General features: G+C 42.4%; 1 protein-coding gene across 4 annotated transcripts; it reads left to right on the top strand.

Moving 5' to 3' along the window:
* Positions 1 to 672: 672 nt before the first annotated feature.
* Positions 673 to 25,544, top strand: esr1 (estrogen receptor 1). Of its 4 annotated transcripts, none has more exons than XM_020454878.2 (10): positions 673 to 873; positions 1,718 to 2,107; positions 3,964 to 4,184; positions 13,212 to 13,328; positions 14,367 to 14,563; positions 14,784 to 14,937; positions 21,620 to 21,758; positions 22,743 to 22,876; positions 23,510 to 23,693; positions 23,970 to 25,544. In XM_020454878.2, the coding sequence occupies exons 2-10, from the start codon at positions 1,797 to 1,799 to the stop codon at positions 24,244 to 24,246; spliced, it is 1,734 nt and encodes a 577-aa protein (XP_020310467.1). In that variant the 5' UTR covers positions 673 to 873; positions 1,718 to 1,796; the 3' UTR covers positions 24,247 to 25,544. The 4 variants fall into 4 exon arrangements, with proteins under 4 accessions (XP_020310467.1, XP_020310469.1, XP_020310468.1 ...); XM_020454880.2 differs by having other exon boundaries at positions 1,677 to 2,107; XM_020454879.2 differs by having other exon boundaries at positions 1,673 to 2,107.

Here is a 25,544-nt window from a genome sequence, read left to right as displayed (position 1 = left end):
AAGACGCTCATCTTCTTCATACTGTAATATGGGGAGCTGATCTGTCCATTTTTATGTACTGAGAATTCTTGCACATGTTGAGGACTGGAAAAACTAGTAGTCTTAAGTTAGTAATAACAGTGTTGTGCTAGGCACACCCTGCATTTCAACAAGTGACACCGTTATTCCTTTAGAGAAACAGGGTTATCTTCCAGTGTAGGTTGAAGGTCAAGAGTTGTCCTTGTATGCCCTTGAAACTTACCTAAAGGAATGGGGAAGACATTAAATTACTTTTCAAACACTGGTTGAATTTCATCATGATGCAGCATGAACTTGAAACCCCTTTGTTTGCTGCTTTGGCGGGATAATAGTTTATATTTGATCAGTGAATATCGTTGATAAGGTATTCCTCTTGAAAGGACCAATGATAGCAAGAAAATGTACTTTAAATTAGTAGCTTTTCCTTGGTCACAGTAGGGAGTGATTTAGTCAGTGTAGTTTGGTGATCGTACTGCAATGCTGTATTCTGTTTTCCTGTATAGATTTAGGCTATGAAAAGGTGGAACATATAAGAACATGCATTGCCTGATGTCTGAATCCTCTCATCTTTTCCCCACTGGGAGTTGCATAATGTTGGCATCAGAAGGGTGTTGACCTCACATACTGTTTGCTGTGTCATGTTGACCTGCTCTAGAGATACACTATCAATATCGATCCGGCTGCGTTCATTTGTTTCTACCTTTTTTAAATCTCTTTTTTTCTCATTGTGATGCGAAGGCAGATCTCAGAAAGAGGGATGAGAGCGAGAGGACAGGGAGAAAGAGGAACCACTCAACACAACAATGCTCATGATTAGACCCAAAGAGCTGAATATTGATCCATAACGTCATTAAGGTAAGTACTGTATATATGACATCTTTGTGTGTATTTCATGTAATGGGTTCCTATTTTATTCCTTCCTTTTTGTTTTGTATAATTTTGCCATATTTGCACATAAATCCACTGATAGACACATTTAATAATGATTTAACTTCTTAGAAGAGTGAGTCAGAAAGGAGTGATATTCTGGGCCACGGCAGTACATGTAACTAAATGACTGATAAGCATTCAGAGAGGAAGTCACACCAGGGTGTAACTCTCCTTGGAGCCTAGCAGCGTCCTCTAAAAGCTTTTCAGGGAAGAGAAAAATAAGCTGCATTTCAGAAAAAATGTAAGGGGACAGGGGAGTTGTTGGAGTGGTTGCCTCTCTTTCGTTCTCTCACTCTCTTTCTCTCTCTTGCTCTCTATCTCGAAATATCTGTCACTTGTTGTCCTTTCCTCCATCCCTCTCTCCCACAGCAGTGTCGATAGTTAAGGGAAAAGAGAAAAGCTCTGCCTCTCAAAAATAAGTGGGAGGGAGGAATGTTTTTGGGCTGTCTCCAGGCGGAACCTGGGAGGGAAAGAGAGAGCAAGGAGGGACGAGAAAAGAGAGAGAGAGAACCTAGTGAATGCCTCTTCCCTTACTCTTCAGCCCAACAGCCAGTATTGAGTTGCTTAGCACAGGCTGTTAAGGAAGAAACAGAGCAAGAGAGGGACGAGAGAAAAGAGAGAGAGAAGACAGAACAGAGCCCTTCTCCCCTCCCACCCCTTAGTGAGCCAGTCTAAACCAAGCTGCTTGTCACTGCTGTTGTTCTGTGAATGTGATGCTGGTCAGACAGTCCCATACGCAGATTTCCAAACCTCTCGGAGCTCCTCTCAGATCCCGAACGACCCTGGAGAGCCACGTCATCTCCCCCCCAAAACTCTCACCACAGCAGCCGACCACCCCCAACAGCAACATGTACCCTGAGGAGACACGCGGAGGTGGTGGGGCGGCCGCCTTTAACTACCTGGACGGAGGGTATGACTACACAGTCCCTGCCCAAGGCCCGGCCCCTCTCTATTACTCCACCACCCCCCAGGATGCCCACGGACCCCCTTCGGATGGCAGCATGCAGTCCCTGGGCAGCAGTCCCACCGGCCCACTGGTGTTTGTGTCCTCCAGCCCCCAGCTCAGCCCCCAGCTCAGCCCCTTCCTTCACCCCCCAAGCCACCATGGTCTCCCCAGCCAGTCATACTACCTGGAGACCTCGTCCACACCCTTATACAGGTGAGTGATCTAAGCTGTCGTTGAGCCTTAGTATATGGGAATCAGCTGTTCTGGCTGAACATGTCTTGTTGTAATGTAAGTAGATGAGAGAGTGAGATCAGTGATGTGATGTTTATTTGATCATTGTTATTTGGACAGTGTATGTTGCTGACTATGGAGTATCTTTCAACAGCTGCCATGTCCCTGTAAGTCTGGTACACCAGACCACTGATTATGTAATTATGACAGAGCATTTCAATAAAGATATGGCATGTCCTGACCCATATGATATTTGTGCTCAGAGAGAGAGAGTGATAACCTACATTGAGTGAATATATACTGTAGATTTTTTTTATTGTTACCTTCATTGTTTGACTGTTCTTATCCCACATTAACAGTAATATTTTTTTTCAGTCTTTAGGGGATACCATTTTGTTATTTTGCTCTGTGTACTTTTGTTTCTCTAGCATCTTTTTAGTAGATTGTCTGGCCAACAAATAATGATAGTCACCCAAAATAGACTCTTTAAAACTAAACATATACCCAGGACTTAGTTTTATTACATATTTTCAATAATGTTTAGTCCTCAAAGTTGGGTATTATGCTCATTATATAAATACTGTATATGTGACATTACTGTACTAGGTTATCGTCATTAAAAATGAAAGATCATTAATTCATTATCAGAAGAGAAATATTTAGGCTATTGTGAGTGTTTATAAAGCTGTAGCAACGGAGCTTTAATCCCTCCGATTAACGACTTTGCTGGAGACCTTGAGAAAAGAACAATATGTAAGAACAACAGAAGTCCACACGCACATTTCATTTCCAGAATGAGATGGACACAGGTCTAGTTGCTCAGGGATAGCAGATTCATCTAAGATTCTGCTGTTACCTATAATTGGCTCAATTTGTCCTTTGAGGGATTGAAAGGCTCAATGGTGTGAACCTCTATTACACTTTTCACTCTCTATTGAATCAGAAAAGATCATTGTCTGACAGTTGTGAGATTTTTTATCAGAGAAATTGATGTTGGTTGTTCCATGTTTTCAAAGCACTTAGATTGAAACCAATGCAGAGGTCATTAGAGAAGTATGCTTTTAAAGACAGCCAGCACACTATTAAAAGGAGAAAACCAATTCAATCGTATTTATTTTATGTTGCCCAAAAGGCACATTTGAATTAACGAGTTTGTAAAAAAGCTTTCAGTGCTGTCATCTTGAAAAAATTATGTCACAAAGTACAACTCCAGGTTGACTCATCCAGAGGGGCGAAGCGAGAGGTTTCCACGAAAAATAAGACCATCATTTATGGATTTTTTTTATGGAAGTAAATAAAAAATGTTTTATTGCTAATTCGCTATGTGAGGCTCATTTATCTCATATAAGTTACGTAATGGTTAGGTTGTTACGAATTTACTGATATAAGTGGCATTTCGGCAATTAAAAAAACAACGACTTTATATTGGAGTTGTGCCCTTTGTCATAGAGATAGATAGAGAACTCATCATGGATATAACCCATTTTAATATTGTCATGGAGGGCTTCCATCCCCACTTGGTGGGGATTCATATGAGTTGGGAGCAATCAGCCAATGATGAAGAAAATGGGCTACTTTAAAATGGACGCTATAATGGGTACAGATACAAAGATGAGTCCTCTATCTATCTCCATGACCTGTTGTTCACACACGTATCTGCCCTCTAATTGGCTTGAATGGTCCCATCTGATTTCGCCTCCTCCCGCCTGCCTTCCATCTTTGAGGACATGTACTGTATTTCCATTGTTAGAGCGGTCAATGAACTATCATGTCAATATATTTGACAATCCTTGACTCATCCCAGCAAAGACAATCATCTGACAAACCCTGTGTTGCAGGTCGAGTGTGGTAACCAATCAGCTGTCAGCGTCAGAGGAGAAGCTCTGCATCGCCTCCGATAGGCAGCAGTCGTACAGTGCAGCAGGGTCAGGGGTCAGGGTGTTTGAGATGGCCAACGAGACGAGGTACTGTGCGGTCTGCAGCGACTTTGCCTCCGGGTACCACTACGGAGTTTGGTCCTGCGAGGGCTGCAAAGCCTTCTTCAAAAGGAGCATCCAAGGTAAGCCTCTTCTCATCCCTACTACTATATCCCACTCCACTTCCCAACATCTGTGTCAATGCAATGTGTGTGTGTGCGCATGCGTGTGGTCATGCATCTGTGTGTATATGTATGTGTGTGTGCGTGTGCGTGCATCTCTGTGCGTGTGTGTGTGTGTGTGTGGCTCCTAACAAGCTTTGTAAGGTCAATTTACAGTATATCTGGCCAAGTCACTTATATATGAATTACATTTGTAGCCTGTCTGGAACCATATTGGGAGTATGTAGGAGGCCGTTGGTTGAAATTTTCCCGGAGAATCTGATGTTGTCATTGGTTCTGCCTCCTTTGACACTAGCAAATCACGAGCCAATCACCACAGATTTTTTTTTTCTTATCCAAAGCATATCATTGGTGCCACATGGGGATGGAGTGGGGAAAGACAGCACATGTCAGTATGGAGCACAGTTCACAATAGAGTACCACAGTATGAGTCATACTACACATAAAACCTGTCAAACAAGGAAACGGTTCCAATTGTTTTTCCACCATTATTTTTTTGAAACATTTAAAATAAGGGCTGTGTTTTGTGACATTTTGATAACCGTGTAAATCTCTCCAGGACAAGGTGAGTTTTACCAATATATTCGCCTGGATCCCCCCCCCCCAAAAAAAATGAAATTAGAATTAATTAATGTGGCTATCATAAAGAACTATACATGCCAGGATGATCTGGACAAGACTGCTGAATCATCTGGATTAACTATCTAATGTTTGCTCAATTTAGTAATTGAATGGTAGAAAAACAATTGGAACCATTTCCCTGCTTGACCGCTAGGTTTTATGGGTGTTTATGACACCTCCACTATGCATGTTTCATCTCACCAGCTGGTCACTATTTTTCTTGTGACAGGTACATTTGTTGCAGCATAGCTAATGCCACTGTAATTATAGGCCTAATATATCTGAATAATATTGGGTATGGAGGGGGATCATAGGTACACATACAATTTGGTGTCAAATTAAAGCTGGGAGTCTACAGTATATACAGTACCAGTCAAAAGTTTGGACACACCTACACCTTCCATTTGTTTTTCTTTATTTTTACTATTTTCTATATGGTAGAATAATAGTGAAGACATCACAACTATGAAATAACACATGGAATCATATAGTAACTGTCACGCCCTGACCTTAGAGATCCTTTTTATGTCTCTATTTGGTTTGGTCAGGGTGTGATTTGGGGTGGGTATTCTATGTTCTATTATTTGTATTTCTATGTTTTGGCCGGGTAGGGTTCTCAATCAGGGACAGCTGTCTATCGTTGTCTCTGATTGAGAACCATACTTAGGTAGCCCTTTTCCCACCTGTCTTTGTGGGAAGTTGTCTTTGTTTGTTGGCACAATAGCCTTTAGCGTCACGGTTGGTTTTTGCATAATTGTTTTTGTCGGCGTACACTCACCACGCTGCACCTTGGTCCAGTTCATTCGACAGCCGTGACAGTAACCAAAAAAGTGTTAAACAAATCAAAATATATTTTATATTTGAGATTCTTCAAAGGGATTCGTCACCCTTTGCCTTGATGACAGCTTTGCACACTCCTGGCATTCTCTCAACCAGCTTCATGATGTAGTCAGCTGGAATGCATTTTAATTAACAGGTGTGCCTTGTTAAAAGTTAATTTGTGGAATTTATTTCCTTCTTAATGCATTTGAGCCAATCAGTTGTGTTGTGACAAGGTAGGGGTGGTATACAGATGATAGCCCTATTTGGTAAAAGACCAAGTCCATATTATGGCAAGAACAGCTCAAATAAGCAAAGAAAAACGACAGTCTATCATTACTTTAAGACATGAAGGTCAGTCAATCCCGAAAATTTCAAGAACTTTGAAAGTTTCTTAAATTGCAGTTGCAAAAACCCTTAAGCGCTATGATGAAACTGGCTCTCATGAGGACTGCCACAGGAAAGGAAGACCCAGAGTTACCTCTGCTGCAGAGGATAAGTTCATTAGTGTTACCAGCCTCAGAAATTACAGCCCAAATAAATGCTTCAGAGTTCAACAGACACATCTCAACATTAACTGTTCAGAGGAGACTGCGTGAATCAGGCCTTCATGGTCGAATTGCTGCATAGAAACTACTACTAAAGGAACCAAATAAGAAGAGACTGGCTTGGCCCAAGAAACACACGCAATGGACATTAGACCGGTGGAAATCTGTCCTTTGGTCTGATGAGTCCAAATATGACATTTTTTGTTCCAACCGCTGTGTCTTTGTGAGATGCAGAGTAGGTGAATGGATGATCTCCGCATGTGTAATTCTCACCGGCTGCCCCCCCCACAAAAGTTCCCTCCATTTTTTTCCGGCACAGAGCAAATTTCAGGTTTCCTGAGTGCAAACTTGAACGTTGTGAAAATTGCAAATTCCTGTGAACACTGAGGCTGTACCCACTTTAAGTTACAGTTTTAACAGTGGCCAAGTAGGCTACTGTGGCTATTTGATCATAATGTAGGCCTACCAGAGTGGCCTACCATCAAAAACAATGGAGAAAATGCATCCCATAACATTTTAACATGGAAATAGCTCTTCTATCATACAGTAGCAGCCAATGTGTGGTGTTCAATGTAGGCCTACATTCCATGAGACTTTTGAAAAAAAACATGCAGAGCTTGACATTAACCTGTTTATCCACTTGTCCTTCAGTCAAGGAGATGTGTCTGTGATATTAAAAATATATATTGTTGTGTTGTTTGATGCAAGAAACCACTTTACAAAATAAAATGCATTATTATTCCCATACCATTAATACAGACAATCAGGCAAATTATGCTATCCTCTGTCTATTGGTTACTTAGTTTATTCAAGCCTGTCTCAAAATACACACTGCCCCTTTAAGACGAAAACAAGCTCTTTACCTGACTCGCTTTTCAAAGCAATCAATCCTTTATTGCTGACTACAAATGATTTATAACTGGGCTATTAACTAACTTACTAGCAAAGGATATGAACTAAATGTGCACATGTGGCTATATGAAGTTCTGTAACGCAGTCCACTTCAAAGTGAATGGCACAGATCTATACATGGCAATGTGCTATTTGCATATAGGCCAACTGCAGCTCTGATTGGTTATGTCGCTCCAGTCGGTGTATAGTACAGGCTGAGTTGTGCGTGTCAATGCAATAGAATCCTACTCCTATGCGTTCTTCCTACAACAAAATATCTTGCATAGTTTGTTTTGTTTTGGTATGATGTTTTGAAAGTGGCTAATATTGCGCAGATTCAATCACAATTGCCACAGTGGGCACTTTCTGGATCAAAAGCCGAGATCTAAAGCTAAGTTTATTTTTTACATGACTATAAAACGTAAGCCTATGCAACATTAACCAATTAAGAACAGTACTGTAGCAATGAGGTTTGTGCAGTAAGCTGTAGGCCCAATACATTATCACCACATACTGTCTATGCTTCAATTGCCCTGCTAATGTATTGTTGTTCAGGCCATTTAAAAAAAAAATATATATATAGGCTATATGATCACACCGGTAATCGATACGTTGTTGCATTACTTGTGAGGCACAGCTCAGTGAGCATACATTTAAATAATTAGCTTTTTATTTTACTGGACTGATGGTGCCTGCATCTGATGGTCAGTCTCAGCTATTCCTTTCCTCCACTGACCAAAAAGGGACACTGTCTTCCAGCTGTTGGCGAACTCCAGTTGCACAGCATTATTTCTGCCTCATGCACAAATTCATGTTTTTACTCCTATGAACAGATTAAGTGAAATATTCCTCGATATAAAAAAAACCTTAAGCCACTAATAACAACGCAATCCTATAGATACACTTTCCTACTCGTTCATTACTGCTGCAGTGCTTGTTGTAGCGCTGAGTGGAAATAGGAAGAATGCGCATTTTATGGTTTATAAAAGTGTTGAATACAAAGTGTTGACAGTGCTGAGTAAGAACATGAACTCCTACAAACAGCAGCTCTTTGACGTATTGGTTGACAGTCTCTCTCCTGTCAGGGTTTTAAACGTTTTGAAATCTCACAGTATCAATTTTACTGTAGATTTATTTTATGCCTGTTACGTTACTGTAGACACGGTCATCTGAGCCATCCGATTGGCCAGCGGTAGACCTATAGTGCACTTGATATGCTCTCTGGCCCGCTGGAAAGGCTGAGTTTGTACCTTCAGACACATTAAATGGTTCAAAATGGCAACAGTTCACCCACCTGGCATGCAGGGCAGCTGAATCAGGTGCACCTACCGCCAACAGCCCAAGACAAATAAAATAAATAGGAACACAAGGCTTTATTGTTCGGTTTTTATAGAACTGTTTGTCGATAGACTAGGAATGCCTTGGGGATCGACCAGTTGGTGACCACTGCTCTAGAAAGTTGAATGAAATGAAATCTCGTGCTCCTCTCTGTTGGCTGATATACATTTTTTCTGTGCGGCAGTCCTGGGGGAGCTGCGCGGCAGTCTCGGGGCTATTGCGCGCACCCCTACCAAGATGGGCTTGCCTGGTTTTGTGATAGGCTGAGCTGAGCTCATGCAAACTCATATTCAAACACTGTCATCAGTTAGACAGCCAAGATCATAGACAGCCAAGATCATAGACAGCCAAGATCAAATCAAATGTATTTATATAGCCCTTCGTACATCAGCTGATATCTCAAAGTGCTGTACAGAAACCCAGCCAAAAACCCCAAACAGCAAGCAATGCAGGTGTAGAAGCATCATAGACATCCGAGATCATAGACATCCGAGATCATAGACAGCAAGATCACTGTAAACGGTGCCTTTAAACATATAAAGAGCACATTCTATGTTGTAACCTCACTCAAAACGCCCTATTTTGTGGGATGCTAAAACCATGATTTGGTCAAACAGTAAAGTGCATTATTCTCATGATTCCTGTAATGAAAGTGTCTGCTCTGCTACTGTGCATGTGTTCTCGTGGAGGCCTGCTACTGTGCATGTGTTCTCGTGGAGGCCTGCTACTGTGCATGTGTTCTCGTGGAGGCCTGCTACTGTGATGAGTGAAAATGTGTTCTATAACAATGTGTTCTGATCCTATAACACAGCTTTGGAAGCTTCATCCCCTTGTCCTTGTCGAAGAGAGGAGGGCCTCAGCTTTCTGTAGATTACATTTTTCTTTCTCCATATTCACCTCAATAGCAACTATTTTCCAACCAAGATACTTGACATGGCTTTGAGATGTGGAGCGGTGCATGTGCACAATTTGCACCGGTCATTGAGAGGACATTTGCCTATTAGGTCTGCAAAGTTTTCTTAGGACATTGAATTTACTGTTGGATGAATACATGGCTACTAGCAGTGGCTATTATATTTAGAGTTAAATGTAATGTGTTTTGAGTTTCCATTTTCTCAGGTATGGAACCCCAAATGATTAGCCTATGATATTAGTTAGTGCCAGTGGCGCAACTTTGGTTTTGGAAGTGGGGGAAGTGGGGGTCCTAAAGCACACCGTTGGCTCATTTTGTATCACATTCTATGATAAAACTGGGGGGTATAAAAATGCAATTTCAGAATGTGGGGGGGACATGTCCCCCCGTCCCCAGTCAGTATTGTGCCCCTGGTTACTGCACATGAAGATGTATGTAATTAATCTCTATTGAACCCCCCAAAAATCTGTCCTATTTTAACAGTAAAATATAGCAACTACACATGCTCTTTCTGTAGCATGGACTGACCAGGTGAATCCTGGTGAATGTTTATTGACGTCACCTATTAAATCCAATTCAATTTTTAACCCTTAAGACATGGATTGTGTATGTGTGCCATTCAGAGGGTGAATGGGCAAGACAAAATATTTAAGTGCCTCAAAGGACGTCCAGACAATTTGGGCAGAATTGGAGTCAACATGGGCCATCATCCCTGTGGAACACATTCAACACATGTAGAGTCCATGCCATCTTAAATCATGCATTCCTGCTTGGATGTGTTAGATTAAATCATGTATTTATTTTCCTCAGTAGTACAGTATATGTATTATACTTCTTAATAAAGCACTATGAATTACTTTATAAGATGATTACTCATGATTTTGGCTCGACCAAATCAAGGGCTGTTGCCACCAAATGTAAAACTTAATGACACCACTGACACCAGGGAAAATGTTGGTCTGGGGCTCTGTGGAGTTGGCAGCACGCACTGTGATGTGGGCTGTTGTGGATAAAATGCCAAGGCCAAATGATTGTCCCAGTTCCAACCTGGGCTATAGCAGTTATTTATTCAGACCCATAACCATTCAAAGCCGTGTGCATCTTATTCTAGTCGTATATTATTCAAGCATGTCATTAAAATGATGCAGAGAAGGACAACATAACATATTTTATGTAGCCCTTTCCTGCAGTCAAATGAACAAATCGCCCTCTAGTGGTCTCGTGGGTGGAATGATATTAATATTTTTCATATTTTTAATTGTATGAGTTGATATATAAGATTCAAGACTTTGTGCTTTTCAGCTAAAATTATTATATAGAATTCTTGCCACCAACAAAATGTTGAATATTTGGGGCATAAAATCATTGAAGCTCTGCAGATTTTGTTGTGAGGATACAGAATCAATAGACAATTTATTTTGGTATTGCTCTCAGGTAGCCTGTTTCTGGACTCAGGTTCAGGAATGGCTGAAAATGCATAGCATTGATATAAAATTGACCCTAGGAATAGTACTGTTAGGAGATCTGGAGAGACCGGGTCAGTCAATTACTAATATACTAATACTCTTAGTAAAAGTATTTATCTTCAACTCGCAATCTGTGGATTCAATTCGATTAGATAGATTGAAATTGTACATTAAACATCACTGCATAGTTGAAAGATATGTGTTGCATAGAAACCCGAAGTGGGTGGCCAGCAGAGATAGATGGGATGGGCTGAGGGAAGCTGAGGGTTGGGATGTGGAATTGGAGACAAGTGGGAGTGGAGTTGCTGTGTGAGAGATAGAATGATGGTCAAAGATAAAAGAAAAAAAAAAAAATGTTTATGTCTAAATAAATCATAATAAAAAGTACATTTGAATGACACTAAGTGGCAGTGTTTTTACAACTAATGCCGGTTTGCCTGAGGCTGATGCCGTGCAGGTGTTTGTACACAAGAATATACACACACTCTCATTCAAATAAACACATACAAGATCACACACATACATGTAATAGTGCCAGACTTGCACACAAACATAAACAGTTGGCATTGCTCTTAGGATTTCAGTTCCTTGATGTCCTTTGTTTTAAATGGATTCTTTAGTTTGATTAATTTCTTCTGTCTTTTCCTTTTTTCTCTTTAGTTCATTCTCTTGGTTGTTGGTGCATTGGGGGGTTCTGGGGGGTGGGGGTCCATTCTCTTGGTTGTTGGTGCATTGGGGGGTTCTGGGGGGTGGGGGTCCATTCTCTTGGTTGTTGGTGCATTGGGGGGTTCTTGGGGGTGGGGGTCAATTTTCTTGGTTGTTGGTGCATTGGGGGGTTCTGGGGGGTGGGGGTCCATTCTCTTGGTTGTTGGTGCATTGGGGGGTTCTGGGGGGTGGGGGTCCATTCTCTTGGTTGTTGGTGCATTGGGGGGTTCTGGGGGGTGGGGGTCCATTCTCTTGGTTGTTGGTGCATTGGGGGGTTCTGGGGGGTGGGGGTCCATTCTCTTGGTTGTTGGTGCATTGGGGGGTTCTGGGGGGTGGGGGTCCATTCTCTTGGTTGTTGGTGCATTGGGGGGTTCTTGGGGGTGGGGGTCCATTCTCTTGGTTGTTGGTGCATTGGGGGGTTCTGGGGGGTGGGGGTCCATTCTCTTGGTTGTTGGTGCATTGGGGGGTTCTGGGGGGTGGGGGTCCATTCTCTTGGTTGTTGGTGCATTGGGGGGTTCTTGGGGGTGGGGAATGGAATTCGTTGTATTTTTTTATTTTTCTTCCTGTGGGAGGGATCTCTAATGGTTGAGGGACAGCTATTGGGGAACTTTGGGGGGGGATCTTGGAGAGTTCGGGTTCACGTTTTTTGGCCTGGTGGTAGATCGGTCAACATGCCCTTGAGCAGGGCATTGACCCTGGATGCTTCTGTGTGTCGCTCTGAATGGGAGTCTGTTGGATGACTGGTATGATGTAGTTGTTGAGCGGCTTTATTGCAAGTATTTTGTATGTTTCGAATATTCAATAAATAATCATTTAAATATATATATATATATATATTTTTTTTTTCTTCATAATTTATAAATGTTATTTTAAAAGATCTACCAAAAATCTGGTGTTTCTATGTCAAACGGTTTTGTTATAGTTGAGTCTTCTGTGTTGTTTATAAAGTGTAATATTGGGATGCAAACTCTAAATTGAAAACATTTAAACACAATACGTTTTTTGCGTTTAGGCTCATAAAATGTCTAGGGCTCATCAGGCTAAGGTAGCATCAGGCTTGAATTTTTACCCAACATATTTAGTTCCAATCCATCAGGGCCACATCAAAGCTAGTTGTCATGGAGCGGGGGTATTCTGATGAGTCTGGGGGTGTCTGGACCAAGTCTGGTTCACTTTAATAGGAACGTACCTACATACAGAGAGAAGAACTTCGAGGTGTAACTGTCATTTACCAGGACCACTTTAGTGCTATTGCTAATGGTGGGCTTACACTGGGTGTAGAGAAAGAACACTAGTCAAAAGACAACAGAACGACAGAAAGGGAGTGTCTTGTATAGTAGGTCGTATGACATAAACACCACAGTTTCATCAATACTGAAAGTGAACATGTTTTAAAAGCATAACCTAATGTTCTTTCAGTCTAAAGATAAAGTACAATATGTTGTCCTGGGTAACTGAGTTAATTTGACCTTGTAAGGAAGAGGAATCTGAAATGACAAACAAAATATTTCGAGGGGATGGTGGACATCCCACAGCAAAATACACATAATCAGAACGCAGCTGGTCTCCATGGTAATCATCCATTTTAATTCCCTCTATGCCAGAGATACATGAAAAATCAACATGTGCGGCAGTCCTTGTGATTGGAATGGGGGGTCTCAACACAGTTTTTTTTGTTTTATTTCAGGTCACAATGACTACATGTGCCCTGCGACTAACCAGTGTACAATGGACAGGAATCGTAGGAAGAGCTGCCAGGCATGCCGCCTCAGAAAGTGTTATGAAGTGGGGATGGTGAAAGGAGGTGAGTAAGGGAACACAGTGGTACTCACAATGGACACACACACACAGCTTACAGTTTGTCTTGGTTTGGTTTGCCCCAGTAGTCTGAAACGGGTAGTATCAGTTAAGACGACAGATTAACACCGGTAACCGGGACACCGAGACCACTCGGTATCCCAAAAATGTAATGACATGACCAGGGAAATTACAACATTTTCCCCCAATGTAGCACTAATGCAATTCTATAAAATACACACCTTGCACAGCAGATTGGTAAAACATGTAATAGCACATTATCCAAACATGGAGGTCTTCAGCATAGTTTACTAATTTCTCACAAGCGTGGGGGACTCCTCTAGATAAATCAATCCATGTCCGATTTTTGGTTTCACTGAATCTCCGTTTGGATATCTGGTAAGAATTAGGCTGGGGAAATGTTAGCTAATTTGAGGCTAATGATCATCTTTATTCTAATTCCCTCATATATTAGATGATCAGAACATTTTGCTAGTGGATTTTTCTCTTTACTCATATAGTAAGTAGCCTGTCCTACTCCAGACCAAAAGCATGTGACTTGTCTGATAATCAATCAATGTGATTTTGTTTCACTGAATCTCTGTCTGTGTATTTGGTTAATTGATCTCTGACTGGACAAGTGGAAGTGGTAGATCATTTATTTGTTTGCTCATCTTTCACTGATTAGAAACATTCAGCATTCAATAGTGTTGTGAAGCTGGGAGAATGCTAAGTGTGTGCCACGTTGTCATCAAGGCAAAGGGTTTGAAGAATCTCAAATGTAAAATATATTTTGATTTGTTTAACACTTTTTTCCCCTTGGTTACTACATGATTCCTTATGTGTATTTCATAGTTTTGATGTCTTCACTATTATTCTACAATGTAGAATATACTAAAAATAATGGAATGATTAGGTGTGTCCAAACTTTTGACAGGTACTGTATGTATATGTTTGTGTGTGTGTGTGTGTGTTTGTGTGTGTGTGTGTGTGTGTGTGTGTGTGTGTACGTGCTTGTTCTTTACTAACTCTACTCTATACCCAGGCTTGCGTAAGGACCGCGGTGGGCGGGTTCTCAGGAAGGATAAGCGGTATTGTGGCCCTGCTGGTGACAGAGAGAAACCCTACGGTGACCTGGAGCACAGGACAGCGCCCCCTCAGGACGGGGGTAGGAACAGCAGCAGCAGTCTCAATGGTGGTGGAGGATGGCGTGGGCCCAGAATCACCATGCCTCCTGAACAGGTCTGAACATGTCATAGATCTCTAAGCAACAGCAGTAAAGAAGTCAGTTAGTATAAATAAATATGTACGTGGAAACACAAAGTAACACACACATTATTATTACACTTACTCACATACATACTCCAGGGATACAATTGGAATTGAATGGGTGGTGCCCCCCCCCCCCCCCCCCCCACTGATCTTTTCTAACTCTGTCATAACCTCCTGCTCTTCCCCCAAGGTGCTGTTCCTGCTGCAGGGGGCAGAGCCTCCGGCCCTGTGTTCTCGTCAGAAGGTGGCCCGCCCCTACACAGAGGTCACCATGATGACCCTGCTCACCAGCATGGCTGACAAGGAGCTGGTGCACATGATCGCTTGGGCTAAGAAAGTACCAGGCAAGAACCTAACACGGCACAGAAATGATAGATGATGTCACATACTGTCATTACAAACTTAAAAAATACACTAGCTAGATTTTTACTAGCCAGATAGATAAAATCACTCCAACAAGGCTTGAATAGGACTCATTTTCTCTCACACACACACTGACGGACACACACACACACACACACAAAGCAGACCCCTACGCACTCGCTATGTGTCCTAGACTATGGCCTTGTCTAATCACAGGGCTGCTTACGCAACCTCTCTCCTCCTGTGGTGTCAGGCCTTGGTAGTGGCAGTGACCGGGTGCTGTTGTCTCGCACACACACACGCTTTCAAAATAGGGGCGCCAACGTGTGGTTTTGCACCGCCACTTATTAACCAGAAAATGATGATGATCCATTGGGTAATTTGTCATTTTAAAAGTTCATATGAATAAATAAAAATAGATATGTACATTGTATGTTTGCGTTTTACACCCCCTCCCCCATCACCTCAAGATAAATGGCGTTGACCACTTGAAAGTTTGCTTTTCTCCCTTGTCATTGTGTTGGTTCATTGCAGTTAAAAAGCACTAGTTGCACCACTGGTGTTTAAAATGACGACACCTGCAAAATATAATTGTTTATCTATTTTGTTGCGCTGTTGTCACATTTGTATCGTTGTTTCATGTCCAATGGTGTTGTCACACATCATTTGAGCTGCATGAACCACAAGACAATTCATTGTATCATTTCACTTTGCCTGTTAGAACCCAGATGAGAACGGGCATGTCTGATTGGGCTAGCTGTAGCTCCGCCTCTGACTCGGAGTAACCTTTCATCAGCCTAACAAAGGTTGCACCTTAGCAGAAAACTGCATGTCCGGTAGCTCGCAGGCTGTCAATGAGTAGCTCGCAGGCTGTCAATGAGTAGCTCGCAGGCTGTCAATGAGTAACTCGCAGGCTGTCAATGAGTAGCTCGCAGGCTGTCAATGAGTAGCTCGCAGGCTGTCAATGAGTAGCTCGCAGGCTGTCAATGAGTAGCTCGCAGGCTGTCAATGAGTAGCTCGCAGGCTGTCAATGAGTAGCTCGCAGGCTGTCAATGAGTAGCTCGCAGGCTGTCAATGAGTAGCTCGCAGGCTGTCAATGAGTAGCTCGCAGGCTGTCAATGAGTAGCTCGCAGGCTGTCAATGAGTAGCTCGCAAGTAGAGAGTGAAAAATATAAATCTGTTAAATAATCCACCCCAAGCTGTTCACCGGCATGTAACACCATTTGCATTTTTGCCATCTGTTTTCCCAACTTCAATCGGTTAAATCACATTGTTAAAATGTTTTATTTCATTTGCAAAAGTAACAGTCCTGTCCAAGCCCCATTTGCCTGGCCGCCTAGCCAAATGCTAGGCCACGCACACGGACCTTAGTTTCTTCTCAGCAATGAGTCTGGCTCTAATTACCTTTCTGACCCTCCACCAGATGCGAACACATTCGGAGCTGTCTGATTGGTCCAGAATCTGATGCGTTGGGCCAGAGCCAGAACACACGTGGGTAAAGTGGTAGTTTGGAAATTAGTCATTGGCTTTGATACTGTAATTGGTTAGAGATGACACAATCAATGATGACTTTGTTTTTTACAACGCCCCACATCACCACAAACTACTTCAATGATGGCAGTCTCAGACTAAAGTGTGTAGCAATTAGCGAACTACAGAGCAGCTGAAGAATTGAGTGTGTCGTCAGGCTACAACCCCATGTCCGCTTTGCAGTTACAATGTAGTCAAGCTGTGTCTGTGTGTGCCAAATGAAAAAGCACAGGATATTTGGATCTTAATAAAACAGCTCTGGATTGGTAAGTAATATCGACCAAATAAGCTATTTATACCCTGTTTTTATCAAATATGTATGTTGCTGAGACAAGTCAATTAAAAAAGAAACAACGGGCGCTAAAAAAGTCAATGTCTGAGGAAAAGCAGAACAGTCAATTAGTGTGATTGCTGAGATTACACTTGTATTGTTCTTCATACTTTTCATGAGGATTCTGTTTCTTTACAATGTGTTGTCAAATATGTAACTTGTGGTTGTTGTTCCGAAGGACACTATTAAACAGAATGGCAATTTAAAAAATGATTGGAAAATAATTTATAGTAGCCTGCAGACTACAGATCTGTTCAAATGTAAAACACTTTTATTTTCTCTCATCTTAAAAATGCAAGATTCTCATGGTAGGCTCCATTTGTTTTGTTTTTTACCAAAATGCAGTTACATTGTGTATGCATTGCTGTTTCTGTTCATAAAATGTGGCCTACACTATAACAAAATAGGCAGGCTGTATATGAGTTGCTTGCAATTTCTTTGGGCGGTATGAAGTAGCTTTTATGAAAGAAAAGGTTGGAGACCCTGGCTCTAGTCCAAACTGTTCAAATATGACCCATCAATTAATTTCTATTGCAGATTTGGGGCCGTAATTTATGGATATAGCAGCCAAACAAATACAAATTTGATAAAATTTCAGACCTGTAAATCAATTACTATGGGTGGGATTTTCAGAGAAGGGGGCGGGATGTTTGTGAGTCACAGAGTTGGTAGGGTTTCAGACCTGCCAATTCATTATTGGGGGTGGGATTTTCAGAGAAGGGGGCGGGATGTTTGTGAGTCACAGAGTTGGTAGGGTTTCAGACCTGCCAATTCATTATTGGGGGTGGGATTTTCAGAGAAGGGGGCGGGATGTTTGTGAGTCACAGAGTTGGTAGGGTTTCAGACCAGCCAATTCATTATTGGGGGTGGGATTTTCAGAGAAGGGGGCGGGATGTTTGTGAGTCACAGAGTTGGTAGGGTTTCAGACCTGCCAATTCATTATTGGGGGTGGGATTTTCAGAGAAGGGGGCGGGATGTTTGTGAGTCACAGAGTTGGTAGGGTTTCAGACCTGCCAATTCATTATTGGGGGTGGGATTTTCAGAGAAGGGGGCGGGATGTTTGTGAGTCACAGAGTTGGTAGGGTTTCAGACCCGCCAATTCATTATTGGGGGTGGGATTTTCAGAGAAGGGGGCGGGATGTTTGTGAGTCACAGAGTTGGTAGGGTTTCAGACCTGCCAATTCATTATTGGGGGTGGGATTTTCAGAGAAGGGGGCGGGATGTTTGTGAGTCACAGAGTTGGTAGGGTTTCAGACCTGCCAATTCATTATTGGGGGTGGAATTTTCAGGGAAGGGAAGAGATTAGTAATCTAGTAATTAAAACACACCTTTTCAATAGAATTTATTGTTCCTAAACCTAAGAAAAATTGTTGTGTTCTGTTCACAAATATGTTAAGAAAGTGTGTAGAAAGGAAATGCAGCCCCCCCCCCCCCCCCCCCCGAGCAAGTTGAAGAGACTAAACTTTTTGGTGTCACCTTAGACTGGAAATTGTCATCGTGGTCAACGCATATTGATTCAATTGTGGTAAAGATGGAAATAGGTATGTCTGTAATAAAGAGATTCTCTGCATTTTTAACACCACTCTCAAACAAGTCCTACAAGCCCTAGTTTTATCGAATCTTGATTATTGCCCGGTCATATGGTCAGGTGTTGCAAAGAATGACCTAGGAAAGCTGCAGCTGGCCCAGAATAGAGTGGCACGTCTTCAATGCACACAGAGGGCCAATGTCAACAGTATGCATGTCAGTCTTTCCTGGCTCAGAGTATAGAGGAGCGATTGACTGCATCACTCCCTTGTTTTTATGAGAAATAATATTGTGCTGAAAGCTCCAATATGTTGGTATAGTCAACTGACATGCAGCACTAAAATACATGTATACCATACCTGACATGCAGTGCTAAAATACATGCATACTATACCTGACATGCAGCGCTAAAATACATGCATACTATACCTGCCATGCAGCGCTAAAATACATGCATACTATACCTGACATGCAGCGCTAAAATACATGCATACTATACCTGACATGCAGCGCTAAAATACATGCATACTATACCTGACATGCAGCGCTAAAATACATGCATACTATACCTGACATGCAGCGCTAAAATACATGCATACTATACCTGACATGCAGCGTTAAAATACATGCATACTATACCTGACATGCAGCTCTAAAATACATGCATACTATACCTGACATGCAGCGCTAAAATGCATGCATACTATACCTGACATGCAGCGCTAAAATACATGCATACTATACCTGACATGCAGCGCTAAAATACATGCATACTATACCTGACATGCAGCTCTAAAGTACATGTATACTATACCTGACATGCAGCGCTAAAATACACGTATACTATACCTGACATGCAGCGCTAAAATACATGTATACTATACCTGACATGCAGCGCTAAAATACATGTATACTATACCTGACATGCAGCGCTAAAATACATGTATACTATACCTGACATGCAGCTCTAAAATACATGTATACTATACCTGACATGCAGCGTTAAAATACATGCATACTATACCTGACATGCGATCAGGGGTCTCTTCACGGTCCCCAAGTTCATAGTGGGTTTTGGGCAGCAAACAGCACTGTATAGAGAATTGGTGGCATGGAACAGTCTTCTATCGCAGCTCAAGCGAACAGCAAGATGAGCCTTAAAAGACAAATCAAGCTGCACATCACGGCAAAACTGCCTCAGAGTCCTGCATTTTCTTGAAACAGTTGGTTTTGGATAAAATGTGTACATAGTCTATGTTCTAGTCTCTTTAATTATTTTGTAGTGTATTATGCTTGTATATTTTTGGACCCCACAAAGAATAGCTGAGGCTCATGCACATTTTCACATTTCAGTAGTTTAGCAGACACTCTTATCCAGAGTGACTTACATTTTCATACTGGTCCCCCATGGGAATTGAACCTACAACGCTGGCATTGCAAGCCCCATGCTCTACCAACTGAGCCACATGGGACCATGCACAGCTAATGGGGATCCAAATAAACTAAATACACACACATACACACACTCACACAACACACACACACGCTCAACTCCCCCCAACACTGTCTAAGTCAACACGGATGTTGTTATGCTGTTCCAGTGTGCGTCACTAAGAGCCTGAAAGCACACAGTTTTAATTGCAGGAGTATTTAGCCAGGTACAGAGAGGAACAATGGAAGTGATTGGGATGTAATTGGATATGAATTAGGACAGCTGAGTGGTGGTGATAAGGACCCGTGCCAGAACAGAGATTGCAGTTTGGCCAATTCACAATGGTTGTGTGGCAAGGTTGGAAGAAGTTTAATGCTTAGCATTTATCTTAAAAAGGTCAGATCGCAGTGCTAGCTGTGCCACCAGAGACTCTGGGTTTGAGCCCAGGCTCTGACGCAGCCGGTCGCGACCAGGAGGTCCATGGAGCGGCACACAATTGGCCCAGCGTCGTCTGGGTTAGGGAGGGCTTGGCTGGAAGGGATATCCTTGCCTCATCGCGCACTAGTGACTCCTGTGGCGGGCCGGGCGCAGTGCACGCTAACCAGGTCACCAGGTGCACAGTGTTTCCTCCGACACATTGGTGCTGCTGGCTTCCTGGTTGGATGCGCGCTGTGTTAAGAAGCAGTGCGGCTTGGTTGGGTTGTGTTTCGGAAGACGCATGGCTTTCGACCTTCGTCTCTCCCGAGTCGTTATGGGAGTTGTCGAGATGAGAAGTCAATGAGAGAAGTGAAAAATTCTTCCTTAGTTGTTCATTTTCCTCAAAATCTAACAGCACAACCAAGATTCAAGCCAATATCTTACATATATGAACATGTTATTACTCCAAACTCGTGAGACACGTTTTCATTTTTCGTCAAAAACAGCTTTATATCGAAGAAGTGCCTTTGATTTGACGCCATGCACATGCGAGACGACTGTTAGACCAGATAACATGTTTCTGCGCCAACGTCTCCATGACATCGCCTACAAGTGTGATTGGGGATTTATTTTGTAGAAGCAGTTTCTGCCTATCTTCAAACTATACTGTCTTTGTTACACTGAAATGTCTAAATGTTATTCAAAGGAAACTATCACTTTCATTACATTGCAATTTTTATTTATTTTATTTATTTTACCTTTATTTAACTAGGCAAGTCAGTTAAGAACAAATTCTTATTTTCAATGACGGCCTAGGAACAATTGCGGTGTGTGCGGGACCTTCTTTCCTTTGAATGACAGTTTGACTACTTCTATTAGATTAGTCATGGCCATCTCAAAGGATTTTAGTCAACTAGTGGTTAATGTATGGTTGATAGTGGGTTTATATTAGCCTGACGACTTACACAAAATTATTCTGCTGCTCTGTCTTTCACTTCATACAGTACTTAGTCTGACTGCCATCGTTGAAGTTGTTTGTGGTGGTGAGGGACACGAGGGGCATTGTACAAAACAAAGTAATCAGCGATTGGGTCCTCTATAACCAATTAGAGTATCAAAGCCAATGACACATTTTCAAGCTGTTGTTTTACCCAGGTTTGTTCTGGCTCTGGCCCAACCCATTGGTTTCTGGACCAATCAGACATCTCCAAATGTGTTCGCATTTGGCGAAGGGTCGTGGAGGTACTCAGATCCAGACTCATTGCGGAGAAGAAATTAACATCTGTGTGCTTGGCGTAGCGTTTGGCCAGAAACAAGGAGTCTGGGTAGCCAGTCAAAGGTTTGAGTGGACTGGTGGTTAATGTATGGTCGATAGTGGGTTATATATGGTTTTACCCCAGTGTGACCATGTCTCTGGTACTGGTAGGTTTCCAGGAGCTGTCTCTCCATGACCAGGTGCAGCTGCTGGAGAGTTCCTGGCTGGAGGTGCTGATGATCGGACTCATATGGCGGTCCATCCACTGCCCTGGGAAACTCAACTTCGCCCAGGACCTCATACTGGACAGGTGTGTACACACACAAACACACACACACACACACACACACACACACACACACACACACACACACACACACACACACACACACACACACACACACACACACACACACACACACACACACACACACACACACACACACACACACACACACACACACACACACACACACACACACACAACATTGTAGATTTCCACTTCGTATCTTGTCAGTGTAGCTCTAAAGGTCACAATGAGTCTAATTATCATTATCCCCTTGGAGAGAAAAACACACTGTCTCACCTGCACATGTCCCGGTCATTACACATTAAACTTGACAGAGAGGAGAGAAATTTAATTAAATTGATGACTCTTGGGAGAGATGGAAAAAGCATGCGAGACTGTTAGAGAGAGGGGGGGAAGAGAGAGAGGGAGGGAGAGATGGGAAGAGAGAGGGGAGACACTGTTAGAGAGAGGGAGGGAAGAGAGAGAGGGAAGACACTGTTAGAGAGAGAGGGAGGGAGAAATGGAAAGAGAGAGAGGGGAGACAGAGAGAGACAGAGTATTTTGGACGCACAGCCTGTTCCCTCCATTTTCCCCCACCATGTTCCAAGTAAACAAGTTACCTAGAAGCTGCTGCAGATCCAGGGGAAAGAGGGAGAGGAAGAAATGAAAGAAAGAGAGAGGAAGACGGACTGTTACTGTCTCTCTCTGATGTCTGTGATGTTCCCATTTGATCAGCGTTTTATTATAGAGCATTACCTCTGACACCAGGCCCTGAGCTAGCCACTAGAGTGTCCACAGCCATTTGACATGATTAGTAAATGGTGCAGGACTGGTTTGAAGGCTGTTGGAGTTAGGGGGCAGCTATTAAGCTAACTCTAAATGGCTGCTCTTCAGAAATACGGTATGATTTTATTGCTCTTCCCCTGAGCACCAACTATGTTCCAATGCTGCAGTCACTCAGGAGAGTTGCACAGTACTTGTCTCATTCCGACCTTTGACCTCCAGGAGTGAAGGGGACTGTGTGGAGGGTATGGCTGAGATCTTCGACATGCTCCTGGCCACTGTGTCTCGCTTCCGCATGCTTAAACTGAAGCCTGAGGAGTTTGTGTGCCTCAAAGCCATCATCTTGCTCAACTCTGGTGAGTGGCTGTGTTTGTGTGTTATTACGAAGCTATTAATGGTGCTTTGTTTAGTATGTTTTCATGTTGTGATGTGGGTTCAACCCTGGATCCGGCATGGATGGGATTGAGAACATTACAAGTGTGTGACGCAAAGACGTGTTTTTCTCTTCATGAACATGGAGTAGTGACTAATGCATTCCACTCCCCATTAGTAAATGTTGAATGGTGAACTGTTTTTAGCAGTGGATCACGATATGCTACTCAAGCGCATTAGCTGTGAACAGAAGGATCCTAAGTCCTTCTTCGTCAAAGTGTACCCCATAATTGTTACCATGCCAACTGTACCCTCCGTTCTATGTGTGTTGACAGAAAGAAACTCCTCTGTTTGTTTTGAGACAGACTAATCTGTAAGAGACATAAATACCCCAGCTAGGGTTGCTGTTGCAGGTTTCTGTGTATGGCTACCTGTTGTTCTTATGGATTGCTGAGTTAGCAGTTGCTGCATTGAGAACATCAGGCTCTTCCCCTTCCTCTGTATCTTCCTCTTCCTCTGTCTCTGTCTCTTTCTCTCAGTCTCTTATTTTTTTCCTTACAAAATCTATTTTAGGTACAATAACCTCTCCTCTCTCTCTCTCTCTCCTTCTCCTCTAGGTGCCTTCTCCTTCTGTTCTAACTCTGTGGAGTCCCTCCACAACAGCTCGGCAGTGGAAAGCATGCTGGACAACATCACCGACGCCCTCATCCACCACATCAGCCATTCAGGAGCCTCTGTGCAGCAGCAGCCCAGACGGCAGGCCCAGCTCCTGCTCCTGCTCTCACACATCAGACATATGAGGTGAGGAGGGCACACTATGTAGGGGAGGAGGGCACTGTGCTTGTTTTCACACATCAGACACAAGATGAGGAGTTCACAGCACGCTAGACATGAGAGGGTACTCATTCCTAATGGAGGAAATTCACATTCTGAAAGTCAAGAGACAGGTTACACAAGCCAAAGAGGAAATTCACATTATCTGCCGCCAGTATAATATTATCATCACCTATTTGGTTATTCCCATAGATGATATTTCTATGGCTATCCCTTCTCACTCCTCACCTATTCTCTATGTAGCAACAAAGGCATGGAGCACCTTTACAGCATAAAATGTAAGAACAAAGTTCCTCTGTACGACCTGCTCCTGGAGATGCTGGACGGTCACCGGCTCCAATCCCCAGGCAAAGTGGCCCAAGCTGGGAAACAGACCGAGGGCCCCTCTACCACCACTACCACCTCCACAGGCTCCAGCATAGGGCCGATGCGAGGCAGCCAGGATACCCACATCAGAAGCCCTGGTTCGGGGGTACTCCAGTATGGCTCCCCCAGCTCAGACCAGATGCCCATTCCGTGAGATACAGAAATAGGTATTTGTAGATACAGAAGATGTAAAAGTCCTATTACATACAGTATGTATAGAGAGAGATATTTAGAAATGTATGGAGGTAAGAATGGATAAAAAATATGCATTTATTAATGTGCATATTCATTACTTATTTGTTTGTAATTGAAGTGATTCATTTGCATTTGATAGATAGTCAAAATTATTTAGCAGCAATCTATTAAACATTTAGAAATGTTCACATTTTGTACTGGTACACAACGGACTGAAATGTACTCAGTCACACCAGGGATGTATTCACTAGGAACCTAAAGGAAGCAAACCAAATGAAACGAGGAGGGACTAGTACCTATATTTGTCCAATAGAAACACATTTCCGTTGCCTTTCACCATGTTTGCAACTTTTGAGTCAGTTCTCTTTTCTGTGGCTTTAGCAACAGTTTCACCGTTCTGCTGCTTTGCACCAAGTATTTAGCCATTGTGTGGAGCACTGTTAGCAGCAGAGTCACGTGATAGAGCAGCTAGTCTATGTAGATCAATGCTTTATACCCTGTGTGGACACAAGCTGTGCCTTGACCAAAGTGCACTTCTCCAGGTGAGGGAAATGTGGGCATTGTATACCTTTTGTAGCTTAACATTGATGACTGCTTGTCATATTATTCTGAGACGAATCTATTCAAAACATTGAATATATACTTTTTTATGGTTATGGCCACAAATTCAAATATTCTGATATCAGGTGCCTTGTTTAGAAAATGTAATTGTTTAAATGTATCAATTTAAAAGCAGCCAACATTTCTGAAAGCTTGAATGTTCTGAGCAGTTCTAGCAAAGTGTTTGAAGATATTTAAAAACAAATGACAAAATGTGATGTATTTCTGTTAATGTATTACTGCATTTTGTTCTAGAGTAAATATGTTCATAATATATGTTGTGCAGAGAACACTTCACAGCATTTCAGTTGACTGACAACATATATTGTATATGATTAAAAACAGAAGTAAAATATTGGCCTCAAGCAATTTAGCCTTTTCTGTCACTGTTATGTGGATATTTCTATGCTTACTTGAACAGATTGATGTTCATTTAATGTAATTGTATAATGTGAGTGTAAGGTAGACATCTGGAGATGATCAAACGCATTGCTCCTTCATTTGTTCTACCTTATGAGCGCCACTGCTGATGAATCAGTCTGCTCTACAATAGTCTACACACACCACACGTACAGGTGATGTGATTTATGTTCATGCACAGCCTTTCAACTGACTGTCATGTACCATGCATTGCTGTGAATAAAGACATTTAACGCA

The sequence above is a fragment of the Oncorhynchus kisutch genome, linkage group LG21, assembly GCF_002021735.2.
Source record: "Oncorhynchus kisutch isolate 150728-3 linkage group LG21, Okis_V2, whole genome shotgun sequence".
Taxonomy (NCBI): Eukaryota; Metazoa; Chordata; class Actinopteri; order Salmoniformes; family Salmonidae; genus Oncorhynchus; species Oncorhynchus kisutch.
This window is presented reverse-complemented; position numbering and strand designations above follow the sequence as displayed.

Bases quoted from the DNA above. Each gene is read 5' to 3' on its own strand.
- esr1 (XM_020454877.2), top strand. From the start codon at position 1,662: ATGCTGGTCAGACAGTCCCATACGCAGATTTCCAAACCTCTCGGAGCT. The intron at 14,564-14,783 runs GTCTGAACATGT...TCTTCCCCCAAG, and splicing joins TCACCATGCCTCCTGAACAG to GTGCTGTTCCTGCTGCAGGG. The intron at 21,759-22,742 runs GTGTGTACACAC...TTTGACCTCCAG, and splicing joins CAGGACCTCATACTGGACAG to GAGTGAAGGGGACTGTGTGG.